At 39.9% G+C, this 26,310-nt stretch overlaps 1 protein-coding gene across 3 annotated transcripts in view; it reads left to right on the top strand.

Moving 5' to 3' along the window:
• The window catches only part of elp4 (elongator acetyltransferase complex subunit 4), a 169,796-nt gene that overhangs the window by 25,795 nt on the left and 117,691 nt on the right, over window positions 1-26,310 (top strand). For all 3 annotated transcript variants that reach the window (XM_055649259.1, XM_055649260.1, XM_055649261.1), the window contains 2 exons: window positions 12,539-12,688; window positions 17,673-17,815. In XM_055649259.1, the coding sequence (XP_055505234.1) occupies window positions 12,539-12,688; window positions 17,673-17,815 (293 nt within the window). The remainder of the gene's footprint in view (window positions 1-12,538; window positions 12,689-17,672; window positions 17,816-26,310) is intronic.

The raw sequence follows: 26,310 nt of genomic DNA, 5'->3' as shown, positions 1-26,310 counted from the left end.
ACAATTCTGTCATAATACAGCATAATGTCAGGTCCATTGTCAAAAATGTCAGTAATATCATTCATTCTGTTCCTCAAAACCTATACGGTGTCTATTTTTAGATTCAATTAGCCAGTAAGTTATTATAGATGATCCTGGGTGTTGTGCACTGTGACTTTGAATGTGCAATTGCAAAGATCATGTTGCCTCTAAATAGTATCTTTCATGACTCAAGAACATCCGAAAATGCTTTGAGTTTAATGAAGCACGGTCACAGTAATAAGATAGGAATGTTTGCAAATTAATCATCTAATGACATTATGTGCAAGATATTCTCTAACCTCAGTAGCCGTGGAGAAGTTCTTGCTAATCCTCTTAAAGTACTACAGTATGTGTGATTATATTATTCTCATGAGTTAAGTTGGATGATCAAGGATTATGACCCTGTAATAATGTTGAAATAGTGATATATTTTCAAGTCGGGACGATGAGCATTTTGAGAAGAACTTAAAGGTGGCTGTGTTCCCACAAGCCTAAAATATGAAATTCTACATCTTGGAGATTCGAAAGTTCCTGTTAAATAATTAAGGCAAGAATTAACTTGGTCTAGTTTAGAGTTACGGAGCGGAAAAGGCCCTTTGGCCTACCGAGTTCGTGCCGATCAGCGATCCCCACATATTAACACTATCCTACACACACTAGTGACAATTTATAATTATACCAGCCATATGTCTTTGGAATGTGGGAAGAAACCGGAAATCCCAGAGAAAACCCATGCATGTCTGGAGGAGAACGTACAAACTACGTACAGACAGCATAGTCTGGATCGAACGGGTCTCTGGCCCTGTAGGGCAGCAACTCTACCACTGCGCCACCATGCCGCCGCATTTGCAAAGCAGTTTAAGGCAGCATGATATAGCTAAGCCTCTGATTATTGATTATCTGCCAGTATGTTGAGTTTTAGTGGGGTGTGACTTTAAACTGTGGTAACAGAATTTAATGTAAAATGAAACATGAGAGATTGCAGATGCTGGAATATGGAACAAAAATAATCAGCTGAAATAACTTGGATGGTCAGGTAGTTGAGGAGAGAAATAGCAGATGACAGTTGGGACCATTCTTCAGACTCTGAATGTAAAGGGAAAGTTGTTTGCTTTGTTGGAGATGGCCAATATCTGGCACATTCATAATACAGATGGTATTTGTTAACAGGTAAACCTAAATGTTAGTTTAAAGCAGAAAATGCTGGAAATACTCCGCAAGTCAAGGCTCCATCATTGGGAAGAGGAAAAAGATGCAATGTTTCAGGTCAGCGACCCTTTGTCAGAACTGAACAGGAGACAAAGGAAGCTAACAAAGCTGCAGGGAGGGTGGGGCACAGGTATATGATAGGTAAAAACCGTGTGACCATGGGGATAAGTTGTAAACAAATCATCTGATCAAGTAATGAAAAGTTAGAGTGGGAACGTAGAAAAAAGAATAAGATAGTTGAGAGATGCAGAGTGTGACGACAGGCCCAGGGGGTCAGGTTGTCTCTACATCGGAGAAATCAAACACAGATTGGGTAATTGCATTCGGTCTAAGGGCGACCTTGAGCTTCCCGTCACCAGCCACTTTAATTTCCCATCCCATTCCCACACTGACCTACTGATCTGTGGCCTCCTGTTTTGTCATAGCAAATGCTAATGCAAGCTTGAGGAACAGCATCTCGTCTTCTGCCTGGACATGTTGCAGCCTTCTGGGGACCTAATATTGAATTCTATAATTTCAAGTACTTGGGTATCTCAGGCTATGTCAGTCATCCATCTGTAATATTGCTCAGCTTGTTGTTGTCTCGTTCCTTTTATTCTCTGGGAATGGAGGACATGACCATTCTGGCCCTGTCCTCTCACCTAGACAGAAGATGGAGAGAGTTGCAAATGCAATGGTCTTTTGTCTACGTTCCCACTCTCTAACTGCTCCCATTTATTTATTGGCCAAATGACCTATTTTACAACTAATCCTCATGGTCACCCCAGTTATATCCTTTCAGAGACATGCTCTTTCCCAATCTCCCCAAAGCTTTACAAACATATTTATTTTTCAGCTCTGATGTCAGGTCCATAACCTGAAATGTTGACTCCGTTCTTTTCTCAGTAACGACATTTCCAATGTCTCCAAGATGGTATCTTCAAAGTGGCGGCTGTGGATGGTGAAGGGGAAAATTGCCAGCAGCGGACTGTCAGCGGTCACCTCCCAGGAACTCGGAAAAGCACCCCAAAAATCCTGTGATTAGCTCGAGAACTGGGGCCCGACGGACTGTCTTTGTGAACAGAAGCGGAGTGGCGGCTGCTAAAAGAGAAAGAAACCACAGTTACGGTGGTCTGGTTTCGTGATGTTGGTGGAGGCCGCAGAATGCCCTGCAGCAGCCAGATGAGCGGGCAAATCGAGGGCTACTTGCAGCAGATGCACGGAACGGCGATGGAAATAGCTGATGGCATAGTGCTGGGTCAGGCTGACCTCTATTTCATTGTTGCAATGTCCCCATGATGCCAGGATTTAAACTAAGAAAATAAGAATTGCATAGCTCTTAAGGCCACAATTGAATATTTCAGAGACTTGAGACTTGCAAGATGGCGCTGGAACGTGGCTACTCCTGCATGCTGTTCCAGGAGAGGATCTATTGTACTTGTGTAAAGTGTGATTTGATATTATTCTGAACAAGCTTTTCACTGTATTTCAGTACACATGAAATAATAAACAAAACTATATTTCATGTCCTGACCCTTCATCTTCTTCAGAACATTCTTCATAAATGCTGCTGACTTTCCTCGTGCATCCAGCATTTTCTGTGTTTGGTTTATTTTACCAGCATCTGCAGTTGTGTTGGTCCAATCCAATCACTGCTTGTTTGCTGGCTCCACATTCTCCATCCTTATTTATCAGGTACTTAACAAAATCTCACGTCAATTCTCTCTTGATATGTTTTCCAAAGCAACTAACAAGGCTCGTCAGACCAGATTTTACTTTTAAAATCCATACTACCATATATCGTACTCGATTATTTTTGGCTGGGATTCTTTTATTTGTTCTCAGCAGTGCTGAGCTGACTAGTCCATCTCTCCCTCTGGATGTGTATTATGCCCCTTCTTAAATATAGATACTGTGTTGGCTATCAAGTGCATCTCGCACTGTGACTTTTTCTCACGTTTTAAATTTGGCAACAATGCCTGTGCTGACTTTCCATTCTTAATTAATAACTTTTAAAAATAATTAATGCAATCCATCTGCTTACGGTGAAGGATTTACCAGTCTACAAGATTAATAATTGGGAATTCCATTCTGCTGTTGGTTCTGTTCCGCATCATCAGTTGAGTACGCAAATCAATTCTGAAGCCATCCCGTTCAATTTACTGTATAGGAAAGAACTGCAGATGCTGATTTACACTGAAGATAGTGACAAAAAGCTGGAATAACTCCGTGGGTAAGGCAGCATTTCTGGAGAAGGGGAATAGGTGATGTTTTGGGTCAAGACCCTTCTTCAGATTGAAGAAGAGTCTCAACCCAAAGCATCACTTATTCATTTTCTCCAGAAATGGTGCCTGATCTGCTGAGTTACTCCTGCTTTTTATGTCTATCTTCCATTTAACCTACTGACAGTACAACATAGCATGATGGAGAATGGCAACTTGCATATTGGAAGATCACAAATATAAGGAGAAAGGATAAAAACTGGGAACTGCACATCAGTTAGCCTGACATCAGTACCAAGAAAAATGCTAGAATCATTAAGTGGTAGAGGACATTTAGAAAATAATAATTATAGATTATAGAACAGGGCTGGGACAGTGACAAAGAGCTGCTGCCTCACAGCACCAGAGACCTGGGTTCAATCCTGACTATGGATGCTGTCTGTACAATGTTTATACGTTCTCCCTGTGACCCCGTGGGTTTTCTCCGGGTGCTCCAATTTCCTCCCACATTCCAAAGACTTGCAGGTTTGTAAGTTATTTGACCTGTAAATTGCCGTTAGTATGAAGGATGTGAAACTGGGATAACAGAACTGACGTATAGGTGATCGTTGGTCTGCATGTACTCTGTGGGCTGAAGGGCCTGTTTCCACGCTAACTAAAACTAATACTAAAACAGTACAGCACAGGAACGGGCTCCTCGGCCTACAACAGCCCACAAACATGATGTCAAGTTAAACTGATCTATTTGCCTGAATACGATCCATTTCCCTGCATTTTCAATCAATCATAAACCTCTTAAACACCACTATAGTATCTGCTTCAACCACCCCTGGTAGTGCATTCCAGGCCTCTACCACTCATTGTGTACAAAAAAACCTGCCCCTGCATATCTCCATTAAACTTTCCCCATCTCATTTTATAGCTATGCCCTCTAGTGTTGGACATTTCTACCTTGGGCAATAAGGTTCTGACTCTATTGCTACCTCTCGTAATTTTTTATACCTCTATCAAGACTCCGCTTAACCACTGATGTTCCAGAAAAAAACAATTCGAGTCTATTCAACCTCTCCCTGTAGCTGGAACCCTCTAATCAGCATTCTGATAAACCCCTGCTCCTTCTCCAAAGCTTCCACATTTTTCCTGTAATGGGACAACCAGAACTGTGTGCAATACTATAAATGTGGCCGAACAAAAGTCCTGTAGAGATGCATTATGTCATCCTGACTTTTATATTAAATGCCGATAGCAATGAAGGCAAGCATACCATATGCTGCCTTAACCACCCTATCAACTCGTGCTGCCTCTTTCAATGAAGCTATGAACTTGGACGCCAAGATCACCCTGCACGTCAATGCTGTTAAGGGTTTGCCATTAACTGTATACTCTCTCCTTACATTCAACCTCCCAAAGTGCAACACCTTACATGTGATTGTGTTAAACTCAAGCTGCCATTTCTCCACCTATTTCTGCAGCTGGTCTATGTCCCACTTTATCTCCTGACAACATTCCTCACTGACTGCAACTCTTCCAATGTTGGTGTCAGCAGCAAACTTACCAACCCATCTGTTTATAATAGGATTGAGCAGAATCCCCATCAATTTATGAAATGGGAAATCATGTTTGACAAATCTGATAGTTTTTGAGGTTGTGACCAGCAAAATAAATATGATGAGGGCAATGATTCAAGATTCAAGAGATTTTATTGTCATGTGTCCCTGATAGGACAATGAAATTCTTGCTTTGCTTCAACACAACAGAACATAGTAGGCATGACTACAGAACAGATCAGTGCGTCCATATACCATTATATAAATATATACACACATGAATAAATAAACTGATAAAGTGCAAATAAACAGATAATGGGCTATTAATGTTCAGAGTTTTGTCCGAGCCAAGTTTAATAACCTGATGGCTGTGGGGAAGTAGCTTTTCCTGAACCTGGTCGTTGCAGTCTTCAGGCTCCTGTACCTTCTACCTGAAAGTAGTGGGGAGATGAGTGTGTGGCCAGGATGGTGTGGGTCCTTGATGATACTGCCAGCCTTTTTGAGGCAGCAACTGCGATAGATCCCCTCGATGGAAGGGAGGTCAGAGCCGGTGATGGACTGAGCAGTGTTTACTACTTTTTGTAGGCTTTTCTGCTCCAGGGCACCCATGTTGCCAAACCAAGCCACGATGCAACCGGTCAGCATGCTCTCTACTGTGCACCTGTAGAAGTTAGAGAGAGTCCTCCTTGACAAACCGACTCCGAAATCTTCTCAGGAAGTTGAGGCGCTGATGTGGTTTCTTATTAATTGCATCAGATTTCTCTGACCAGGAAAGATCTTCAGAGATGTGCACGCCCAGGAATTTGAAGCTCTTGACCCTTTCAACTATATAAACGGGACTGTGGGTCCCCATCCTACTCCTTCCAAAGTCCACAGTCAGTTCCTTGGTTTGGCTGGTGTTGAGGGCCAGGTTATTGTGCTGGCACCATATGGACAGTCGCTCGATCTCTCTTCTATACTCTCACTCATCCCCATCAGTGATACGTCCCACAACAGTGGTGTCGTCAGCGAACTTGATGATGGAGTTCGCACTATGACCGGCTACGCAGTCATGAGTATGGAGTGACTACAGCAGGAGGCTGACCACGCAGCCTTGAGGTGCTGATTGGTATCGAGGCTGACACATTTCCACCAATACGAACAGACTGTGGTCTGTGAATGAGGAAGTCAAGGATCCAAATGCAGTATATTTGGACATCCAATCCTTTGATTTGCTGAGCACAAAAGATTATTAACCAAAACTAGAGCATGGGAGTTTGGGGATGAGAGGAAGGGTGATATCTTGCCATTAGTTAAGCGACAGAAAATAGAGAATACAAACAAAGGAAGCAGTGGGGTGCCACAGAGATCAGTGCTGGAGACCCAACTTTTCTGAATCAATGTTTAAAGATTTTAATTAGGACAGCCAAGATTGCTGATGATGTAGAGTTATTTGCCAGTGTGGGTTGTGAGGGGAATGCAGAGAGATGATTTAAACAGACAAAGTGAATTGGTGAGGATATAGTAGATGTAGTGTAATGTGCAAAAATGTGAGGTGACCCATTTTGATGGTTAAAAATAGTAAGTTGGTATATTATTGAAATGCTGAGAGACTGGAAAATATTCTGAGCAATCCGGGTGTGCTCGGACGCAAGTCACTAAAATAGGTTCAGCAAGCAATTAGGAATGCCAGATTACTGGTTGACTGCAATTCTAGACATGAGATTGCACCTCAAATATTGCGTAAGAGAGTGCAAGGAGTATTATTGGGAAAGCAGATGAACTTACAGCCTGGATCAGTACTTAGGGCTATGATGTTGCCATTGCAGAAATGTGATTGCGAGAGGGACACAACTAGACAGGGTTTCAACGTTTCAGATGTGAGAGAAGGAAGGGAAAAAAAGGTGAAGCTATTGCTCCACTAACCAGGGAGACTCTCATGGCGGCACTCGAAGAAGACATATAGGAGGGTTCATCTGCTGAGGTGATATAGGTTGAGTTTAAATATAAAAAAATGTGCAAACACTCTAATGGGATAGATTGGCTGCCTAATAGAAATTGGGAGAGAGAGAGAGAGAATAGATATGTAGACAGATTACCAAAGCAACAGGGTTTTCTTTGTGGGTGACTTTAACTTACCCAATATTAACTGGAACTTGCTCAGTGCGAAAGACTTAGATGGGGAGGAATTTGTTAGATGTATCCAGGAGAATTTCTTTAAATAGTGTGTGGACAGTCCAATCCGAGAAAGCAACATACAGGACCTAGTGTTGGGAAATGAGTCTGGCCATGTGACTGCTATTTAAGTGGAAGAGCATTTTGTGATCACAATTCCATATGTTTTAAGATTGTTTTTGATAGGGACCTTGTGGAAAGGTACTAAAATGGAGTAAGGCAAATTATGTTATAAGGCAGGAACTTGAGAGGATACTTTGGGAGCAATTGTTATTGGGTTAGTACACATTTGACATGTGGGAGTCGTTTAAAGACCAGTTGATCAAAGTTCAGGACCGGCATGTTCCAGTAAGGAGGAGGGATAAGTAGGACAGTAAAGGAACCTTGAATGAACAGACATCATAAATTTGGTCAGAAAGGAAGCACATGCAAGGTTTAGGAAGATTATATCAGATACGGTATTTAAGGAATATAAAGCAAGGAGGAAATAACTCGAGCAAATGATTAGAAGGGCCAAAAGACGCCACAAAATTGCTCTGGCGAATCGGGTTCAAGAAAATCACAAGGCTTTTTATATCTGCACTATAAACAAAAGGGTGATGGGGGAGAAGGTTGGACCACAGAGGATAAAGGAGGGAATTTGTGCTGGAATCAGGGAATGTAGGCAGGGTAATAAACAAGTACTTTGTATCTGTTGTCACCAAGGAGAAAGATATGGACGTCAATGAGATCTCTATTGAGAATGGAAGGGCAGTTTGAGATTAAGGAGGAGGAGGTGTTGGGGCTCTTGAAGAACATAAATCTCTATGACTTGATGGAATCCATCCCAGGTTATTGAGAGAGGTAAGAGAGAAAATTGTGGTGTTTTGACAAATATCTTTGCGTCTTCTCTAGCCACGGTCGAGGTCCCGAAGGACTGAAGAGTAGTTAATGTTGTTCCTTTCATTAAGATGGGAAGTAGAAACAATCCAGGGAATTAAATGTCAGTGAGCTTCATGTCAGAGGTAGGGAAACTATTGAATAGTATTTATTGGGATAGGATTTACTCACATTTGAAAAAGAATGGGATTATTAAGAACAGTCAATGTTGCTTTGTATGTGGCAGTTTATGTCATACTAATTTGATCGATTATTTTGTGAATGTGATAAAGGTAGGATGTTGTCTACATGGATTGTATTTGATAAAGTCCCCCATGGTAGGCTGATTCAGATGCACGGGATTAACACTGACTTGATTGTATAGATTCATAACTGGATTACTGACAGAAGACAGGCTGTGTTTGAGAGACAATATTCAGGCTGGAGATCTGTGACGGGTGGTTCCACAGGGATCTGTGCTGGGACCTCTGCTGTTTATGATATATGTATAAATGACTTGGATGTAAATGTAAACGAGTCGGTTAATAAATTTGCAGATGACCCTAAGATTGCTGGGGTCGCGTACTGTAAAAACGGCTGTCGAAGAATGCAGTGGGAATTAGATCAGCTATAGAAATGGGTGGAGAAATGGCAGGTGGAGTTTAATCCAAGCAAGAGTGAGGTGTTGCTCCTTGGGAGGTCAAATATGAGGGGAAAATATGTAAGTAATACCGACCCTTAACAGCATTGAATTTTATAGTGTTTTAGTTTCAGAGATACAGCGTGATAAGAGGCCCTTCGACCCACTGAGTCCAAACCAACCACAGATCATTCGTTCACAACAGTTCTATGTCCTTCACACAAGGGGCAATTTACAGAGGCCAAGTAACCTGTCTCATGTCTGGATTGTGGGAGGTAACAAGAGCACCTGGAGGAAACCTATACGGTCCCAGGGAAAACGTACAAACTCTACACAATGGTTCAATGGTGGTTCATTGGTGCTTTTATTGTCTAACACTGTGCTAACACAGTACAAATCGAGGACCAGAGGACAGATTTAAGGCGAAGAGGAAAAGATTTCATAGGAATCTGAGGGGTAACTTTTTCCGCACAAAGGGTGGTGGGTGTATGGAAGAATCTGCCAGAGGAGGTAGTTGAGGCAGGGACTATCCCAACATTTAAGAAACAGACTGATACATGGATAGGACAGGTTTGGAGGGATATGGACCAAAAGCAGGTAGTGTAGCTGGGATATGTTAGCGGGTGAGAGCTAAATGTAACTGTTTCTTGAAAACATCCAGTGAATTGGCCTCCACTGCCTTCTGTGGCAGATAATTCCACAGATTCACAACTCTCTGGGTGGAGAACGTTTGTCCTCATCTCAGTCCTAAATGGCCAACCCCTTATTCTTAAACTGTGACCCCTGGTTTTGGACTCCCCCAACATTGGGAACATTTTTCCTGCAGTTACAGCAAGTGAAAATCTAGCAGCATGCTCTCTCCAACCACCCCCATTTGAAGGCCACTATCTTCCACCGCTTCTACCTAATGCTTGGTACCTACTTCCAGCTGCCCCCGGTTGTCCTCTAGGATGCACCGAGCCGCTGCCTGGTCCATGCCGCTCACCAGGGTGAATTCGGCACAGAGACTCTCACGGCAGCGGCGCAACGCTTCCGACGCCTCCGACTCTTGCACTGAGGCTGCTCCATGGCCGGAGCTGCGGTGAGCGACTCGCCAGCCCGCCAAACACTCGCCAGCCCCGGCTCCCCGTACACATCTGCCGCCGCTTCTGCTTCCATCCCTCCTTCCACCCCGGCTCTCCAACACCCACGACCAGGTTGCTCAGAGCATAGCAGCGCCTCCCAAAGCCGGAGACATTGAAAGATGTCTAGCCAAAAAGGTGGGGGGGCTGCAGCCCCCCTGGTTCCGCGGCCCATGAATTGGAATGTTCTTCTATCTGGTTTGTGGGTTATCTCACCAAATTCAGGCACAAATTACCAGATGTCAAAACAAGATTGATTTTGCTTGATAAAAAACGAGTTCCACCAGCAGTATGTTTTTCGCTCCAGATTCCAGCATCTGAAGTATCTTGTGTGACGGCTGGGCTTATTGTGTCTCTTGTGTCCAAATCTGATATTCATATTGAGTGGTCAATCTGGTTTTAATCTTGTATTTAACAAAGTATCAGGAATAGAACATTTTTTTATAGTCAATAACTTCTCTGTGCTCTGCCACAAGTGCTCCATCATTTGAAAAAGAGTATTACTTCACTGTAACAAATTTACGATTATTTCAGTTACCCTGACAATATTTTAAGAAACATTTCACATAAAGTATATTTAAATTCCCGAACAGTCATAGTGGAATTTGAACTCTGATTTCTGAACTAATGTAATAATGTAATAATTCTGGAATGAAATTATTGGTGTTTATAATGAAAAAAGCTGATAGCAGAGTTGGATTTTTATTTTGTTCTTGATGGATATCTTTTGAGGGTAGGGAAAACTCATAGAGTTGGTTACACACTAACACAATGTTTCAATGAATTACATTTCAGGAAATGCAAGCATATACTTGTTGAATTTACCTTTATAGAAATCCAACTTGTTTGATTTTTAATAAATTAGCTGCTAATCCCATGCTAAGATTATCATGCAGATCAACTGATGTTTAAAGGTCTTTCATTCATTACTTTGCTGAAAAGCTGTGTGTGACTGAAGATCAAAGTTCTTTTCTCAGTAGTGCTGTTTAAGAATTATGAATTACCCCACTCATAAGCCAGTGATCGAAGTTTAACTGCGACATAATATAATCTTTTCTCCTTTATTGTAAATGGAGTAGAGTGGTATGCAATGTCTTTATTTCACTTAATTCGCAAGCAATTAAGGTAGCTTAGAAGGGTGTGAGGTTAAGCCTCGTTAATTGTGGGGTATTTTAAGTTTTATTAGGCTCTGGAGAATTTTACTTGTAAGAAGGGTCATGTATCGGTAGTGGTGCAATTCTTTCCTGTAAAAACAAAGAAGGCTAATGAAGGAATTCAGATGGGCCATTTAATAAATAGATTTAGTTGTGAAAGATTTGTACAGGAAAGTAAATGCAAAATTAAGTCAACAGCCATATATCAGTCGGGCTAAGATCAACAGTTAGATCTTATAAATGTCATTAAATAAGATTCAGTAAATTATATTCCAGACTGAGCAATGTACTTTGTCAAGAATAAATTTCAGCTAAGACCTGAATATTTTCCTAAATCCAACTGCAAATGCTTAAAATCTGAAATGAAACAACATTTTCTGGAAATGTTCAGCAATTCACGCAGTTTATGTTGACAGGGAAGTAGAGTTAATGTAAAAAAAAAAGTTTAGCAACCTGAAATGTTGTTTTGTGTTCTCTGACATGCTGAGTCTGTCCAGCATTTTCTGTTTTGTACTTTGTAAAAGTACTTTGCAGTGAGCTTTGTTATTTAAAAAAAAAACCAACCCAAAGAATTACATTTGTTATGAAAAGCTACTTTTTTTTTACATTTTGTGTGAGCGCATTTGGATCCATTTTTCATCTAACATGGCTGTGCCATTAATTTTAAGAGAATATAGTCAAATAGCTATTATGTTGGAGTAGATGAATATGTAAGCACATTGAAGTTGATGTACATTGGAAATTATTATAGTGTTGTTGGAGCATTAGGATGCAGGAGCTACATTGTCAGAGGGGTATTGGATTCATCTGTTTGTTATATTGAAGTTGACTAGTGAGAAATAGTTAATTCGCTCTTCAGATTTGTTTGCTGTATGCGTTGGTTTGTTCTGGTGCAGTACAAGGGTACAGCAACAGGTGCCACTGATTATGTCAGTAGCAAAAGCTGAAACAATAGACAGCCCTGGGAGTTAGGTGAATGTTTAAACAGGAATTATCCTAATGATCTTTGCCAGCAAAATGATCTGTAAGGATCACTGATTGGCATTGGATAATCAAGGTTAATGAAGACAACACTGCCTGAAAACGTTGCAGGTGTTGTTAAATTGTGTTATTTTGAAGGCAATGGCTTCTGTTGCCAATGTTTTGTTTTACTGAATTTCAGGGCACGGAAACTTTTTTTAAGACTCTTTGAAATTGAAGAATGCAGTAGATTAAACCAATGCAAAGTTTTTCTCTCCAAAATTCGGAAATGCAGTTCACTGTCTAGTTTTATATATTTATAGATTAGAGTGAGGACTAAAGCAAGAGTGAATATGTTAAATCCTAGAATTACTTCATTTATGAATGTTTCTAATTCACATTACATTCCTAGACCTTTCAGTAATGAGATTAAATTGTGACTGACCTTATTGAGATTGTTTTCAACTTTATTCACGTTCTTCTCTAATATTTCAGGTTGCGAAAAAGATTACCTTTATTTTGGAAGATTGCCCCTCCCCTGGAGATTTTCAAATTATATTGAAATTGTATTGAATTTTCCAATGTATTTAATATAGATAAGTTTGGTTTATATGCGTTTTGCAACAAATATTGTGATTTTTTTTTAATCTTTTTTCATTTTCGGAATTAATAGGAGCTTCCTGCCCCTCTGCTTGATGATGTGATAGAGATTAAAGAATCTAACAAAGAGACAGAGGACAATTTGGCGGATATCACTTCTGCCGCCGGACTCCAAGATTCCATGTCAATAGCATGGCGATACCAAAACTTGCCAGTAGTACAGGTACAGTTTTGATTTCTTTAAACAATGAGCAAATGAAAGAAAGAAATCAAAAGGTGTTGTTAATTGAGTCAACAGGATAAGGGTCTCGACCCGAATTGTCACCTATTCCTTTTCGCCAGAGATGCTGCCTGTCCCGCTGTGTTACGCCAGCATTTTGTGTCTTTCTTCAGTTTAAACCAACGTTCCTTCCCACAAAAGATATGCCATTGCCCCAGGCCCAACATGTGAAAATACCCAAAAACTTATGACTATTCAGATCTGATTTGTTCACTAATTTAGTTATAAATTCCATCATTTTAAACTAATTGAAGGTTTCAAGCTCTACCACCCTTTCAGGCAGTAGGTTCCTGACCCTTATCATTCTTTGGGTGGTTTTTCCTCCCCAGTCCATCCACCGTGCACCCAAGCTTTCAATCTCAGTAAATAGACACAGATCCTCACTCTTTTCTCTGTCAAAGCCTTTTATTTTATGTACCTCAATTGAAATAAATAATAAATCAGTCTCATCTGCACTAAAATTCTACAACCCTCACACTATCTTTGGGAATCTCTTCTGCATCCTCTCTTGTGCTTTTCATGATCTGCGATTGATTCTTTGTTCTGATTAATTTTAAAGAGAAATACCATCTTTCCCTAACTGAAGCACTTTGTGGATTTTGGGTAACTTTTAGAGAGATTGTTTCGTATTTTCTATTGAAACTTTTGATTTAAGCTACTTCAATTGTATACTCAGTCAGTAGATCATAAGTGGGAATTGTTATTGCTAATGTTAGAGCTATACACAAATAATGAAAACTGCCAATTCCACATGACCTATATGAAAAACTGTTAATCTTATAGAATCATTCCCACTGCTGCTGTTCCATACATTTTCGAACCAGCCCTCCCAACATCTTCAAATTTCCTCAACTACTTTGCTCCCTCCCCACCCATTAAAAAAAACTGTGATCAGTCGGGTGAAAGGAAACAATCCCTGGCAAATACCATCTTCCACATATTGAGAAGCTCGACTAGAAATAATCATGGGACAAGTAAGTGAATGTGGATGCCTTTCTTTCCAACTTTAATGTGGCAGCAAACCGGCCCCTTTTCAGGCTGGAACAGAATGAGACACTGTGTTAATGTATTCCACATACTTGAATTAATAATTTAAATTCACTTTACAAGGCATTGTTGTGTTAATAAGATTTAATAAACCAGGTTGTACATTGGTAAGCATTCTTCCAAGGTCAAAGATCAGGATACTAAAAGCCATTATATGACCATTCTCTGGGGGCTGGTGGAGAATAAAACACAACTTTTAAAAATGTTCAAAAATACAGTGCAAGAAGGGCTAGGGCAAGCATAATTTATCTTCAAAATCACATTTCATCCCTGCTTTGTGCTGGCTTTAGTCCATTTCACAGTGTGAAATTACTGGTACATATTTAGCAGAGGAGTACTGCTTCTACAAGCTCTATTCAAATGTAAATTGCTTTTGGTTTCTTGGTGTATTATCAAATAAAGCATACCAACTAAATAATCTGCTTTGTTCAGACCTATTAATATAGCAGCATGTTATAACATTAAAATAAAATGTTTCATCTAAGTTTTTAAGTGAATAAGTTAATTTTTTTTAAAGGTTTATTAACCTCTGAAGCACTCTGATCTTAACTCGAAGGATGCTGGGTGTTTCCACAAGGCTATTGCAAATAATTGAATACATGAAGTTCACTTCAAAACATTCAATACAATTAACAGAGAAATATTTTTACACTGAATTGTCACAGGATCTAAAGAAAAGTGTTTGGCTTTGTCTCAGTGCTTCTCAGAAATGCCTCTTAATTTTACATCATGCTTTCCCTTCACCATCCGTACATTTTTCCATGGAGTGGAACTGGCTGATGTCACCTCAAAAATATGTATTAGATTTTACAGTGTTTATGAGATTATTGTGTCATTATATTTTTCAACTTTGAAGCTAGATCTTTGGTGTTTCACAGTGCACGAGATTACGTAAAGATTTCAACCTAAATGGTTTATATCTTTACCCACTTCATAATAAACTTTGCCCAGCCCACATCTAACTGTTTCATTTAAAAATATTACTTTTTACTACTTCAATACATAATTGTGTCTAATGTTTTGCCAGATATGTACTGTCGAGTCTTCATTTTTTAATTTTTTTCTGGCAAATGTAAGTACTTTTTTTCCTGGTATTTGAAAAAATACCTCATGGAGGTTTTTCGGACACAAGTCATGGGGTTAAAACGTAAAAGGCATATTAGTTTGTATTTATTCCATCTAAAATCCATGTACTGCCACAAGACCACGAAACCCGCTACTGAATCAAATATGGTTGAACAAGATTTGACAGAGGTAGTATGATCTGTCAATTGGAAAGCACTGAATCAAGCAATTGACTTGCTTATCCATGTGCTAAATGAGTAAAGAAAGCACTTGAGAATGTATCAGCTTCATTGTCATAGCAATCTAATCATTGTGAAGATAACGTACTAGTGACATAAAATGACCGCAGGCTCTAGCCCCCTTAAGGCCCACCAGCTAGTTCTCCCACGCTTGTAAGTCCCAGTTATTTCTACAGATAGTTGCACAAATCAGAAGCAATGTCAGGTTTAAAATTTAAATAAGCTCTTGAAACGTGAATGATTCATTGGCATTTATTGCAAAGGCACTGTACTGTTATCTTGCAGATGGCTCCATAATGCAGGGAGAAACATCCACTAGTAGCCTACTCTGCAGGCGCTCTTAAAAACCAAAAAAGTCGTTTTATCTCAGGTTACTAAAGTAACTGCAATTCATCTGTAAACAAAATTGTGGGATGCAAAAGCTTCTCAATGACATGTTTGTGTACTTGGGGCAATATATAAGCTGTCACAGCATGAAATCAATTTTCTGCCTAGGTTCATCTTGAATCTGAGATTTCTAACACATTAGTGTTGCAATTAGAAACATTTAGCAGCAGACAGTAGACTGAAAGCCAGCAGTCTGCTATCTGACAGCTACTGCCTGTTCCTCTCTTCCAGTCTTTCCATGCTGAAGCAGAGGGGGACAAGCACAAGTTGTACTGCCTTTAATAATAAATTTATCAACCTTGCAACTTCTAAGCAAAGAAAAGCTTTGCCGTAGCCATTCAACTAAGCCCGATTACTCGCAGTTAGTTATTTCAGGTAGGCCTTGGCAAGCTTCCCACAGGGCCTGGGAATTTGTAAAGTGAGGCCCATTCACAATTCTCCAACACAGAACATGCTTTTATTACATACTGTTTTATTATAGTAAGTTCTGTCCCCACCCAGCTTGTAGAAGCAGTGCTCTTTATTGTGAATTTAAAAAAAAGAGAGTTATCCTCCACCTTAATCCATATAGTGTTGTGGATTAAGGACATCAGTGTGCCCTGGGATCCTCTGAGTGGGTCCTGGAAATGTTGTTTCTTCTCTTTGCTGTCTTAGAAATCACTACTGGGGCCTCAGTGAGGATTTGCATCTGAAATAGACTACCTGGTGCTTTCCTGAATGAAGACATCAGATCAAGGTTCAGTTAGTCAGGGCCTTGCTAAAATGTTGAGGAGACTAGGATGTACACAATGAAAAGATGAGCTCTAGCAGAGAATGCAATAAAAACATTGTGATGGGTAATCCAGATAAAGGCCAGATTATACAGCCCAAAGGACAACTGCAATATAATTTGTTTTCAGAGCTTGCACTACAATAAGTCAATGTTCACTCTGCCGGGTTGTATATAACAGCATTTCTTGCTGAAAAGCATGGATGTATGTTCTGTATTGATACTGCAATAGTGAAGAAATAAGTATGAATTCAGAAGATAATGTTATTCAGAACCTACTACAGGTAGTAGAATCTACTGGTAGAATTACCATTAAAGTAGTTACTTATTTCTCTTTCACATTATTTTTACTTGAAACACTTAAAACAATACGTATCAATTGATACAAAACATTGCTTGTCGCCTAATGTACGATTTCTGTCTTAAAACTCTGAATATCCAACACAACCAACTATTAGGTTTTGTGATTTTATTTTTGAAGACTTATGCCAGTTGCTTTAAGAAGCTCTCTTGATGCTCAGGGCCGAGTCACATCCGTAACCCATCTTGTTTTGTTGCATTTGAGATGCAGGACAGCAAGTTCCATTAGTTTATTCACCTACACAGGATTGTGTCTCATCTCTGCCCACACTTCTGCCAATGGGTGAACTGGATTCAAGGAAGCTCTTACATTTATATTGCATATTTCACAACCTTATAACATTTCCAAGATTGCTTTGCAGCCAATGAAGTTGTTTCTGTGGTGTAATCATGAAATACTGTCGGAAAGGTGAGAGTTAATTGGTGCACCAGGAGGTGCCATAAACTTACGTCAGGTGAGGATTGGCTATCTAAATTGTTCAAACTCTCTGAATTCATTCCGAATAGTGCTGCAGAATATTTTTCATTCACCTGAAGGGGCAGACCAGCTTCCTTTCATTTCTAATTTAGAAAATCTTTTCTTGGCCAGTTTAATCCAGATTTTTTTGCTTACCGTATATCTATGGAGCAGGCTGTGAACCCACAGTATTCTCTTTCAGGCAAGAATGACATCTTCTAAAATTACACCCATCGTGTTTGGCAGTTGTGTATAACAATCCTCAGTTCAGTGACATAATTTGCATTTTCTGCTCTGGCAGACAGAGTTCTGCTAATTCCACCCAGAATATCACCATTTCTGGTCTCAACCCAATGCAAAGCAATCTCAAGTAAAACCAGTAACTGTTCTACATTGCCATGATTACTATAATGATTATTAGTTTTTTTGTGGTTCTGATATTGTGAAACCAATATTCAACATAATGGAGTATTAGCATTTATACAAATGGCAAGCTAAAAAGGTGCTTCTAAATATTCCATCATGATATTTCCCTCACATTCAATTAACTACATTTTGAATGATTTCCACATGACTTCTAAAGTGTTGCTCTTCACTTGACAGACAGCTTTGACATCCTCCTCAAGATTTGGCCATTATTACGATGTTTCTAAAACAATGAGTCCCGAACTTCAGCACTCAGTCAACTGCCACAGCTTTTTCCGACCTGATGAAGTTCCCCTGGATTTAGCAGCTGCTGAATTTAGGTAGGTGCCTCACTTGAGCTCTGGTGAGAGCTTTATGTTGCCCATTATGTTATTATGTTGCCCAAAATTTTCCAGAGAGTTGATACTTTCAAGATGCTTTTCTTGATACTTTCAAGAGAGAGCTAGATAGGGCTCTTAAAGATAACGGAGTCAGGGGATATGGGGAGATGGCAGGAACGGGGTACTGATTTGGGATGATCAGCCATGATCACATTGAATGGCAGTGCTGGCTCGAAGGGCCGAATTGCCTACTCCTGCACCTAATGTCTAAATCTCTAAATTGATATTAAGTGCAGCAGATATAGTTGTTTCATGACCATGTTATTGCTTTAACACAATTGCATTCAAATATGTCTTTGTACTTGTAAAAGGTTTTTATTGTATAGTAAGTAATCTGTTGTCGATACTCTGGGTATATAGGCCAGATTTTTCATATTACTTTTCTATTGTTTTCTATTTATAGCTTTGATAGAGTTTATAGGACTAAACGGAGTTTGCTTTAAATTTGGAATCCATAACAATGTTAATGTATTTTTAATTAAAGGGAATGTTGTTACAAGAGCTGGTAGTTTTAATGTGAAATGTAACTTTGTAACAAATTACCTGTGCTCTCTTCTGCCAGTCTTAAGAATTGCTTCTTACCTTGTGTGACTGGCCAAGCAAGTAAACAATTATGCCTATCACCAATTTGCTTAATACCAAAGGTCGAGGAACGTTATAATTGTGGATGGCCACGAAGGCGAGCAAAATTGATTTGATGATATCTAGTTTCAAGTGTTAATGGGGAGTAACTTGAGGAAGAATTCTGCTCTAGTGAAGCTGCGATCTTCTGAAGATCCTTACTGGGAGTGACTTGTTTTTAATCTATTTCCTATATACTGAAGTCACATCAGCTACCACTTAACAGTGAGCATAGAAGTAAAATGCTGGAGTAATCTGATGAAGGGTCTCAACCCGAAACGTCACCTATTCCTTTTCTCCAGAGATGCTGCCTGACCGTTGAGTTACTCCAACATTTTGTGTCTATCTTCGGTGTAAACAAGCATCTGCAGTTCTTTCTACCACTTGACAGTGGCAGTTGAGCTTTTTTTTGCCCAATTTATCCTGAGGTCATCCAACTCCCAAATCATTATATATTGAAGGAGGGATTGGGAGGAGAGGAGCAAGCATAGTTGGAAATAGATAACAATTGAGTCACCACTACAATGTTTCACCAGTCCACTTTGCAGTGTACAACTTGATTAGCATGCTCCACAACACTCATTCACTGTCCTTAATTTGCTTGTTGATTTGTGTTTCATCGAATAACCACTGCAACCTGCCTCTTCATTTATCGCCTCTATTTATTAGGAGCCTTTAAGGTTACATCTTCTGCAAATTGGCTGACTGCCAGGAGCTGCCTCAGAGTGCATTTTTCCCAAAAGATGTTTGTTCATTAGTTTTGATGGTATTCAAATTATTCTGTTACCGCTATTATACAGACTCTAAACTGAAATGAGGATGAAGATGATGCAGTGCAAAACCAGAATATTTAATCTATATTGTCATTGCACAATTTTGAAAGTGTATGTTGTGCTCCGCAATTGTGGAAGTAATGTAGCAATAACCTGAATTTGTAGCGCTTCTTCAACCTAGTCAAACATCAAAAGATGCTGAGTTCTTCTGTACATTGATCTATTTCTTTTACCTATGGCCACTTACATGAATTGTCAAACAAACTTAATGCAAGCTGAATGCAGGGCCCGTGCAACCAAAATTCCTAGAAGCAGAGCTCATGGTGAATAATTTCCAAAAGACAAATTGTATACTATTGCAATTTTACTCAAAACAATTCATAAATTACATTTTATCTTTGTGAAGTATACTGAATCGATTATCGTTTAAGAAGGAACTGCAGATGCTGGAAAATCGAAGGTAGACAAAAATGCTGGAGAAACTCAGCGGGTTAGGCAGCATCTATGGAGCGAAGGAAACGGGCAACGTTTTGGGTTGAGACCCTTCTTCAGACTGATGTAAGGTTGGGGGGGTTGGGGCGGGAAGAAGAAAGGAAGAGGCGGAGACAGTGGGCTGAGGGAGAGCTGAGAACGGGAGGAGAAAGCAGGGACTACCTGAAATTAGATAAGTTAATGTTCATACCGCTGGGGTGTAAACTGCTCAAGCGAAATATGAGGTGCGGCTCCTCCAATTTACGGTGGTCCTCACTCTGGCCATGGAGGAGGCCCAGGACAGAAAAGGTCGGATTCGGAATGGGAGGGGGAGTTAAAGTGCTGAGCCACCGGGAAATCAGGTAGGTTAATGCGAACTGAGCAGAGGTGTTGGGCGAAGCGTTCGCTAAGCCTACGCTTGGTCTCACCGATGTAGAGCAGCAGACACCTAGAGCAGCGGATGCAATAAATGAGGTTGGAGGAGGTGCAGGTGAACCTCTGCTGCACCTGGAAAGACTGCTTGGGTCCTTGAATGGAGTGAAGGGGGGAGGTAAAGCGACAAGTGTAGCATTTCCTGCAGTTGCAAAGGAAAATGCCGCGAGAGGGGGCGGTATGGGTGGGAAGGGGCGAATTGACCAGGGATTTACGGAGGGAGCGGTCTCTGTGGAAAGCAGACGGGAGGAGATGGGAAGGTGTGGCCGGTGATGGGATCCCATTGGAGGTGGCGAAAATGTCGGAGGATTATTTGTTGTATGTGACGGCTGGTAGGGTGGAAGGTGATGACAAGGGGGACTCTGCCCTTGTTACGAGTGGGGGGGATGGGGAGTGAGAGCAGAGTTACGGGGTATAGAAGAGACCCTGGTGAGAGCCTCATCTATAGTAGAAGAGGGGAACCCCCGTTCCCTGAAGAATGAGGACATCTCCGATGCCCTGGTGTGGAACACCTCATCCTGGGTGCAGATGCAGTATAGACGGAAGAATTGGGAGTAGGGGATGGAGTCCTTACAGGAAGCAGGGTGGGAAGAACTGTAGTCCAGATACCCATGGGAGTCAGTGGGTTTATAGTGGATGTCGGTCAGTAGTCTATCGCCTGCGATGGAGATAGTGAGGACTAGAAATGGTAGGGAAATGTCGGAAATGGTCCAGGTGTATTTGAGTGTCGGATGGAAGTTAGTGGTGAAATGGATGAAGTCAGTGAGTTGTGTGTGGGTGCAGGAGGTAGCACCAATGCAGTCGTCGATGTAGCGGAGGTAGAGTTTGGGGATAGGGCCCTGGTACGCCTTGTGCGGGGCTGGGGAACATTGAGGTTGAAGGCTTGGGAGGGCAGGGTGCCGGAAGTGATTTAGTCCATGATAGTGCTAGAGATAGTGGCCTGGCGCTCATCTGTGGGATCATGGTCCAAGGATAAGTAGGAGGAGGTGTCTGAGAGTTGGCGAGTGGCCTCAGCCTTGTAGAGATCACCGCGCCAGACTACCACGGCACCTCCCTTGTCGGCAGGTTTGATCACCCAGTCTGGTGAATAGATTATCAGTACTTTTTACAAAGAACACAGAACAGAACAGCACAGTGATAGGATCTTTGGACCATGATGTCTGTACCGAACATAATGTGAAAAGTAATTTCCTTCTGCTTGCACATGATCCATATGTCACCATTCCCTGCACATTCATGTGTTTATCTAAAAGACTCTTTAACGCCAAGATCGTATCTACTTCCACCATCATTCTTGGCAGTGTGTTCCAGGCACCTGCCACCCCTTTTTGTGGAAAAAAAACCTTGCCCCACACATCTTCAAAATTTTCTCCCTCTCTCCTAAAAGCTATGCCCTATAGCATTTGACATTTCCAGCCAGATAAAAAGGCTCTGACTGAAGAAGGGTCTCGACCTGAAACGTCACCCTTTCCTTCTCTCCAGAGATGCTGCCTGTCCCGCTGAGCTACACCAGCTTTTTGTGTCTGACTGATCTTCTGACTGTCTACCCTTTCTATGCCTCCCCGTAATTTCACAAACTTTCATCGGGTCGCCCACTCAACATCTAACACTCCAAAGAAAACAAGTTTGTCCAACCTATCATTATAGCTAATACTCTCTAATCCAGGCAGCATCCTGATAAGCCTTTTCTGCACCCTCCCCAAACTCTCCACATTATTCCTGTAATGGGAGATCTGTACACAATACTCCAAATGTGGCCTAACCAAAGTTTTGCATAATGCAATATGACTGACTGATTCTTATACTCAATACCCTGAATGTAAGCATACCATATGCTTTCTTTACCACTCTATCCACTCGTGTTGCTAGTTTTAGAGAGCTGTGGACTTCGAGCCCACAATCACTCTGTACCCCAATGCTGTCAAGGATCCTACCATTAACTATACGTTCCCCTTACACTAGACGTCCCAAAATGCAACACCTCACAATTGAACTCCATCTGTCATTTCTTCGGCCATATCTGTAACCAATCTACATCCTGCTTTTCCACTGTCCACAACACCACCAATCTTTGTGTTCTCTGCAAACGTATGAATTTAGTCAATTATATCATAAGACTACAATTGTTAACATTTCTGCTCCTTGTTATGTTTATATTATTCATCAGTTAAGTTGACTATGTAAAAAAAAACGCCCAGGAATTAAAAATAAAAATACATTGTAGGATTTAAAAAATAAAAATAATATTCACATATTTGCATTGTTGAATGTATTTGCAGGCAGCCTGGTGACCTCATTCAATGGTGAATCTCTATTCGTCCTTCCTAATTAATTAGTGGACGGCTATGAAACAACAAAATCCTGCTTTGAGTCTGTTTTTTGTTTTTTTGTGATTTAACAAGCAATTTGTTATAGGGAGGTTAATTATTAATTAGGAGCTGGATATTGGTTAGGGATTCAGAAGCAGCTTATGTTTACGTAGTGAAAAATGTCCCAAAACACTTCACGGAGGCATAATCAAAACATAAAGGCTGTCAATGGAAGAGATTTGGGGAGCAGCACCCAAAAGCCTAAGTGGTCCAAGAAATTCTAAGAAAATTGAGTTTTTTTGAGAGGATATTCCAGAGCGTAAAAGTCGGGCTCTGGATGGACTGATATTAATGGTGGTCAAAGGTGATTGGGGTTTCTGAAGATTTGGGAGCCATTAGGTGGTAGGAGGAGATTGGTGGAGAAGGATACCAGCATACATGTGGAGAAATAGTAAAGTCTGGTGAGGGGAAACTACATGCATGATGTTTTCAGAAAAATACTGAGATAAATTAGGTGGACACAAAATGTTGGAGTAACTCAGTTGGTGAGGCAGCATCTCTGGAGAAAAGGAATGGCCGATGTTTTGGGTCGAGACCCTTCTTCAGACTAATTCAGATAAATTAGAATGGATGAGAGAGGGTAGAGAGTAAAAAAATTACTGTCAGTGAAAATGCTTTTTAATGAAGAGGCTATGCAGTCTGCACCCTGCTTAGAAAACAGAAATCATAAGCTGTCTGGTTCAGGGCAAGTGGGGAAAGGATAATGATGAAAGTGTGACTCCATCTGGAGCTTGTTAAGAATTGTTGGTGGCGATTAATTGCTTCAGGATCAATTATTCCATTTAGTTGTCTTGCAATTTTCCTTCCCAGAGGAAAGTTTCTAGTATATCTTTATTTGAAAGAAAGACATCAAGTTTTTCAAAAACAGACTTACTCTCTAATTTTCTGAAGTTTCTTTAAATTACTCTTGAAAATAGATTTTCTGGATTATAGTTTTGTTTAATGGGGAATTTTACTTGTTAAACCTTCATTGGTCAATGTACCCAGTTTGTAGAAACTAAGATTTACTTTTCACTGCAGTATGAATAATGTACGCTGATGTTCATCTGTTTTGGTGCCAACTGTGGCTTGTTAGAAGAATGGTTTAGGAACTGGTACAACACATTGAAGCATCATCCTTTTAACTGTGACCTGTATTCTATCATTCAGCTCAAATAGAAATGAACAGATGATGTTCTCCATCATGGATGTCATGAATAAAAGAACATTAGGCTTTCTCTCAATTCAGCTTACGTAGGCACCAATCCACTGCACAAGAATTGGCAGCAATCTAACAATCTTGTTGATACAAACGGCCAGGATACGAAATCATTTTGATAGAGTAGCTGGATTGTTTTATTCTGAGGTAAAGAGAAAGCAAATAAAACAAATATTTGAAAAGTATTTGAAACAAATATTGAAAATCAATTACAATCACAGAGATTACATTCCCAGTATAAATCTTTATAAACTCGAGTCCTTTTCTGAGGATTGGTATTGTGAGTTTGTCCTGTAAGTGCTTGGAAACTATTCATATTAAATGACTCATGCCATTCTTAACAACAATCCTTATTTAAGTGAGGGGGATAGGAATAAACAGAATCATTATGAGTTCCTTTCACAATTCATTCTTGTGCTAAAATGGCAGAAATTCTGCAGTATTTCAAACTTCATATTGTGCTTTTACTGAGAAAATAATAATTAGAAAGATTCTGTGTGATTTAACATATAGGAAATCATCTGTTCATTGCAAAACTTACATATGTTGGAAATGAATTCTGCCCCTCTCCATTAACACATTTTATCCCATATATTAACACTTAAAATTCTCCGTGGGAATGTGGGGTGGTAATCTAATAAAGAAGGTGATAATTATATAAAATGGAGATGTTTCATTTTGAAAAATTATTCACACTTTTTTTTTACCAAAATGTTAAGGACACATTTATCCTCTAACTATTAACAGTTAACATTCACCAAAAAATTGTCAAATTGCTTTATTGGTGGTTAAAATATATTCAAGTAATTTTGTTTTTCTGGAGGTGAAGTGTGTTCACTGTGGTTTTTGAGGTAAATGTTTGTAATTGTTTGCACACTGCATGTATGTATTTCATAATATTAAAATTGATGGGACCACAAAAATAAAATGTACTGAGAAGATTTAAAAATGAATCAAACAGGGCAGAATTGACATAAGGGAGATTGGCATGAAATCAGAATCTTTTAACAACACGCAGAGCATAAAAGTTAGTCAATGGAACAGAGGAAACAATTAGGGACAACATATAAGATATTGTAATGGAGGCAGAAAGTGTTGCTAATGTGCCAACCAAGCATGTTGCATCTGTCTTAAGTAGAGAAGAGAATATTGCTAATGGAGGAGGTGGTTACAGTATTGGGTAGGATAACAAGGAGGTGCTTAAATGATGTCAAAGGGAGAACAATAATCACTTGGTCTTTTTGGGATACGTCCTATGTAACTTTGGAGAACAATAATAGAAGTTTTGGTTTAAATTTTCTATATCTCTTTTTTATGTTTGGTGATCCTTTTCCCCCCATATATGAAAAAAGAGAGGATTAAACCTGTCAACTGCAGCCTAATGTTGGTAGTATTGTAAATTTTAAAGACCAGAATTGGGATGTGATTTTGGATTAAGATCTTTGATGAAATACTGTAAAGGGCTGATATTTGGATTTACAATGGTAAATTATGGTAAAATAAACCTACTAAAATTAATACCCAAGTAATTAAAGGCATGTGGCAGCATGGATACAAAATTGTCTAGGGTATAGAAATCAGAGAGGAGTTGTGAACTATTGTTTTTCAGACACAAAAAAGGTGTGCTTTGATGTTCCCTCTGGGTCAGTAACGGGGACACTGTTGTTTTTGATTCATTTTAATGATCTGGAAATAATTGAGACTACATTTGGGCATGTAATAAACAATGAGGACAATGATAATTGGCATTAGAAAGACATGGATATAGACTGGTGAAATGGATAAACATATGTCAAATGAAATTCACCAACACTTTAAAGAGAGATTTATTGTTAGAATGAATATGAAAACACAATTTTATGAAAATGATAGTATTTTAAATTGAATGCAGAAACAGAGAGAGCAGGGAACATTTGTGTAGAATTTCCTGTAAAGGCTTTAAAAAAAAAAAGCATGTGAAGTCCAAAGCATTTTTAATGTAGAGAGACAAGGCTTTATAAAAAGGTGATCAGAAGAACCTCAGCTAGAGGTGCATTCAATTATAAGCATCAAACAATAGGAAGACTATTATTTTTTTCTAAAGGGTGTAGATGGAATTTACCAAAGTAGTACAAAGAAGAAAGAGCAAAACACAAAGAACTGGAGACAGTATCTGTGGGAACATTAGGAAATGGGCAGGTCGGGACCCTTCTTCACCTGAAACATCATCTAGGTATTCCCACCACAGATGTTGCCTGACTCAATCTCCAGCACTCATCTTGTGTAGTTGCATGTGAAATATAAAGATACAGCATGGAAACATGCCCTTTGGCCCACTTTTCATCTTTCACCCTATGCACCATTCCCTCTAATTTTCTGAATGTGTTTTTGTCTCAAGTGGCTCTGGTTCTTCAAGTAGAACTTACTCAGTTGATCAGTATACATAAGCCTTAATATTAGCGGTACGGATGGGATTAGGGCAGTAAATTGAAGTTGATGTAGTAGTTCATCAGTGACTAGTAGGGCCGGGTAAGAGGCTGCATGCCTAATGCTATTTTTATGTGTTTGCATTTAGTTGTGGAGCATATATAT

Source organism: Leucoraja erinacea, chromosome 18 (assembly GCF_028641065.1).
Source record: "Leucoraja erinacea ecotype New England chromosome 18, Leri_hhj_1, whole genome shotgun sequence".
Classification (NCBI taxonomy): Eukaryota; Metazoa; Chordata; class Chondrichthyes; order Rajiformes; family Rajidae; genus Leucoraja; species Leucoraja erinaceus.
The sequence above is the reverse complement of the archived record's forward strand: the minus strand, read 5'-3'. Positions and strand labels throughout refer to the sequence as shown.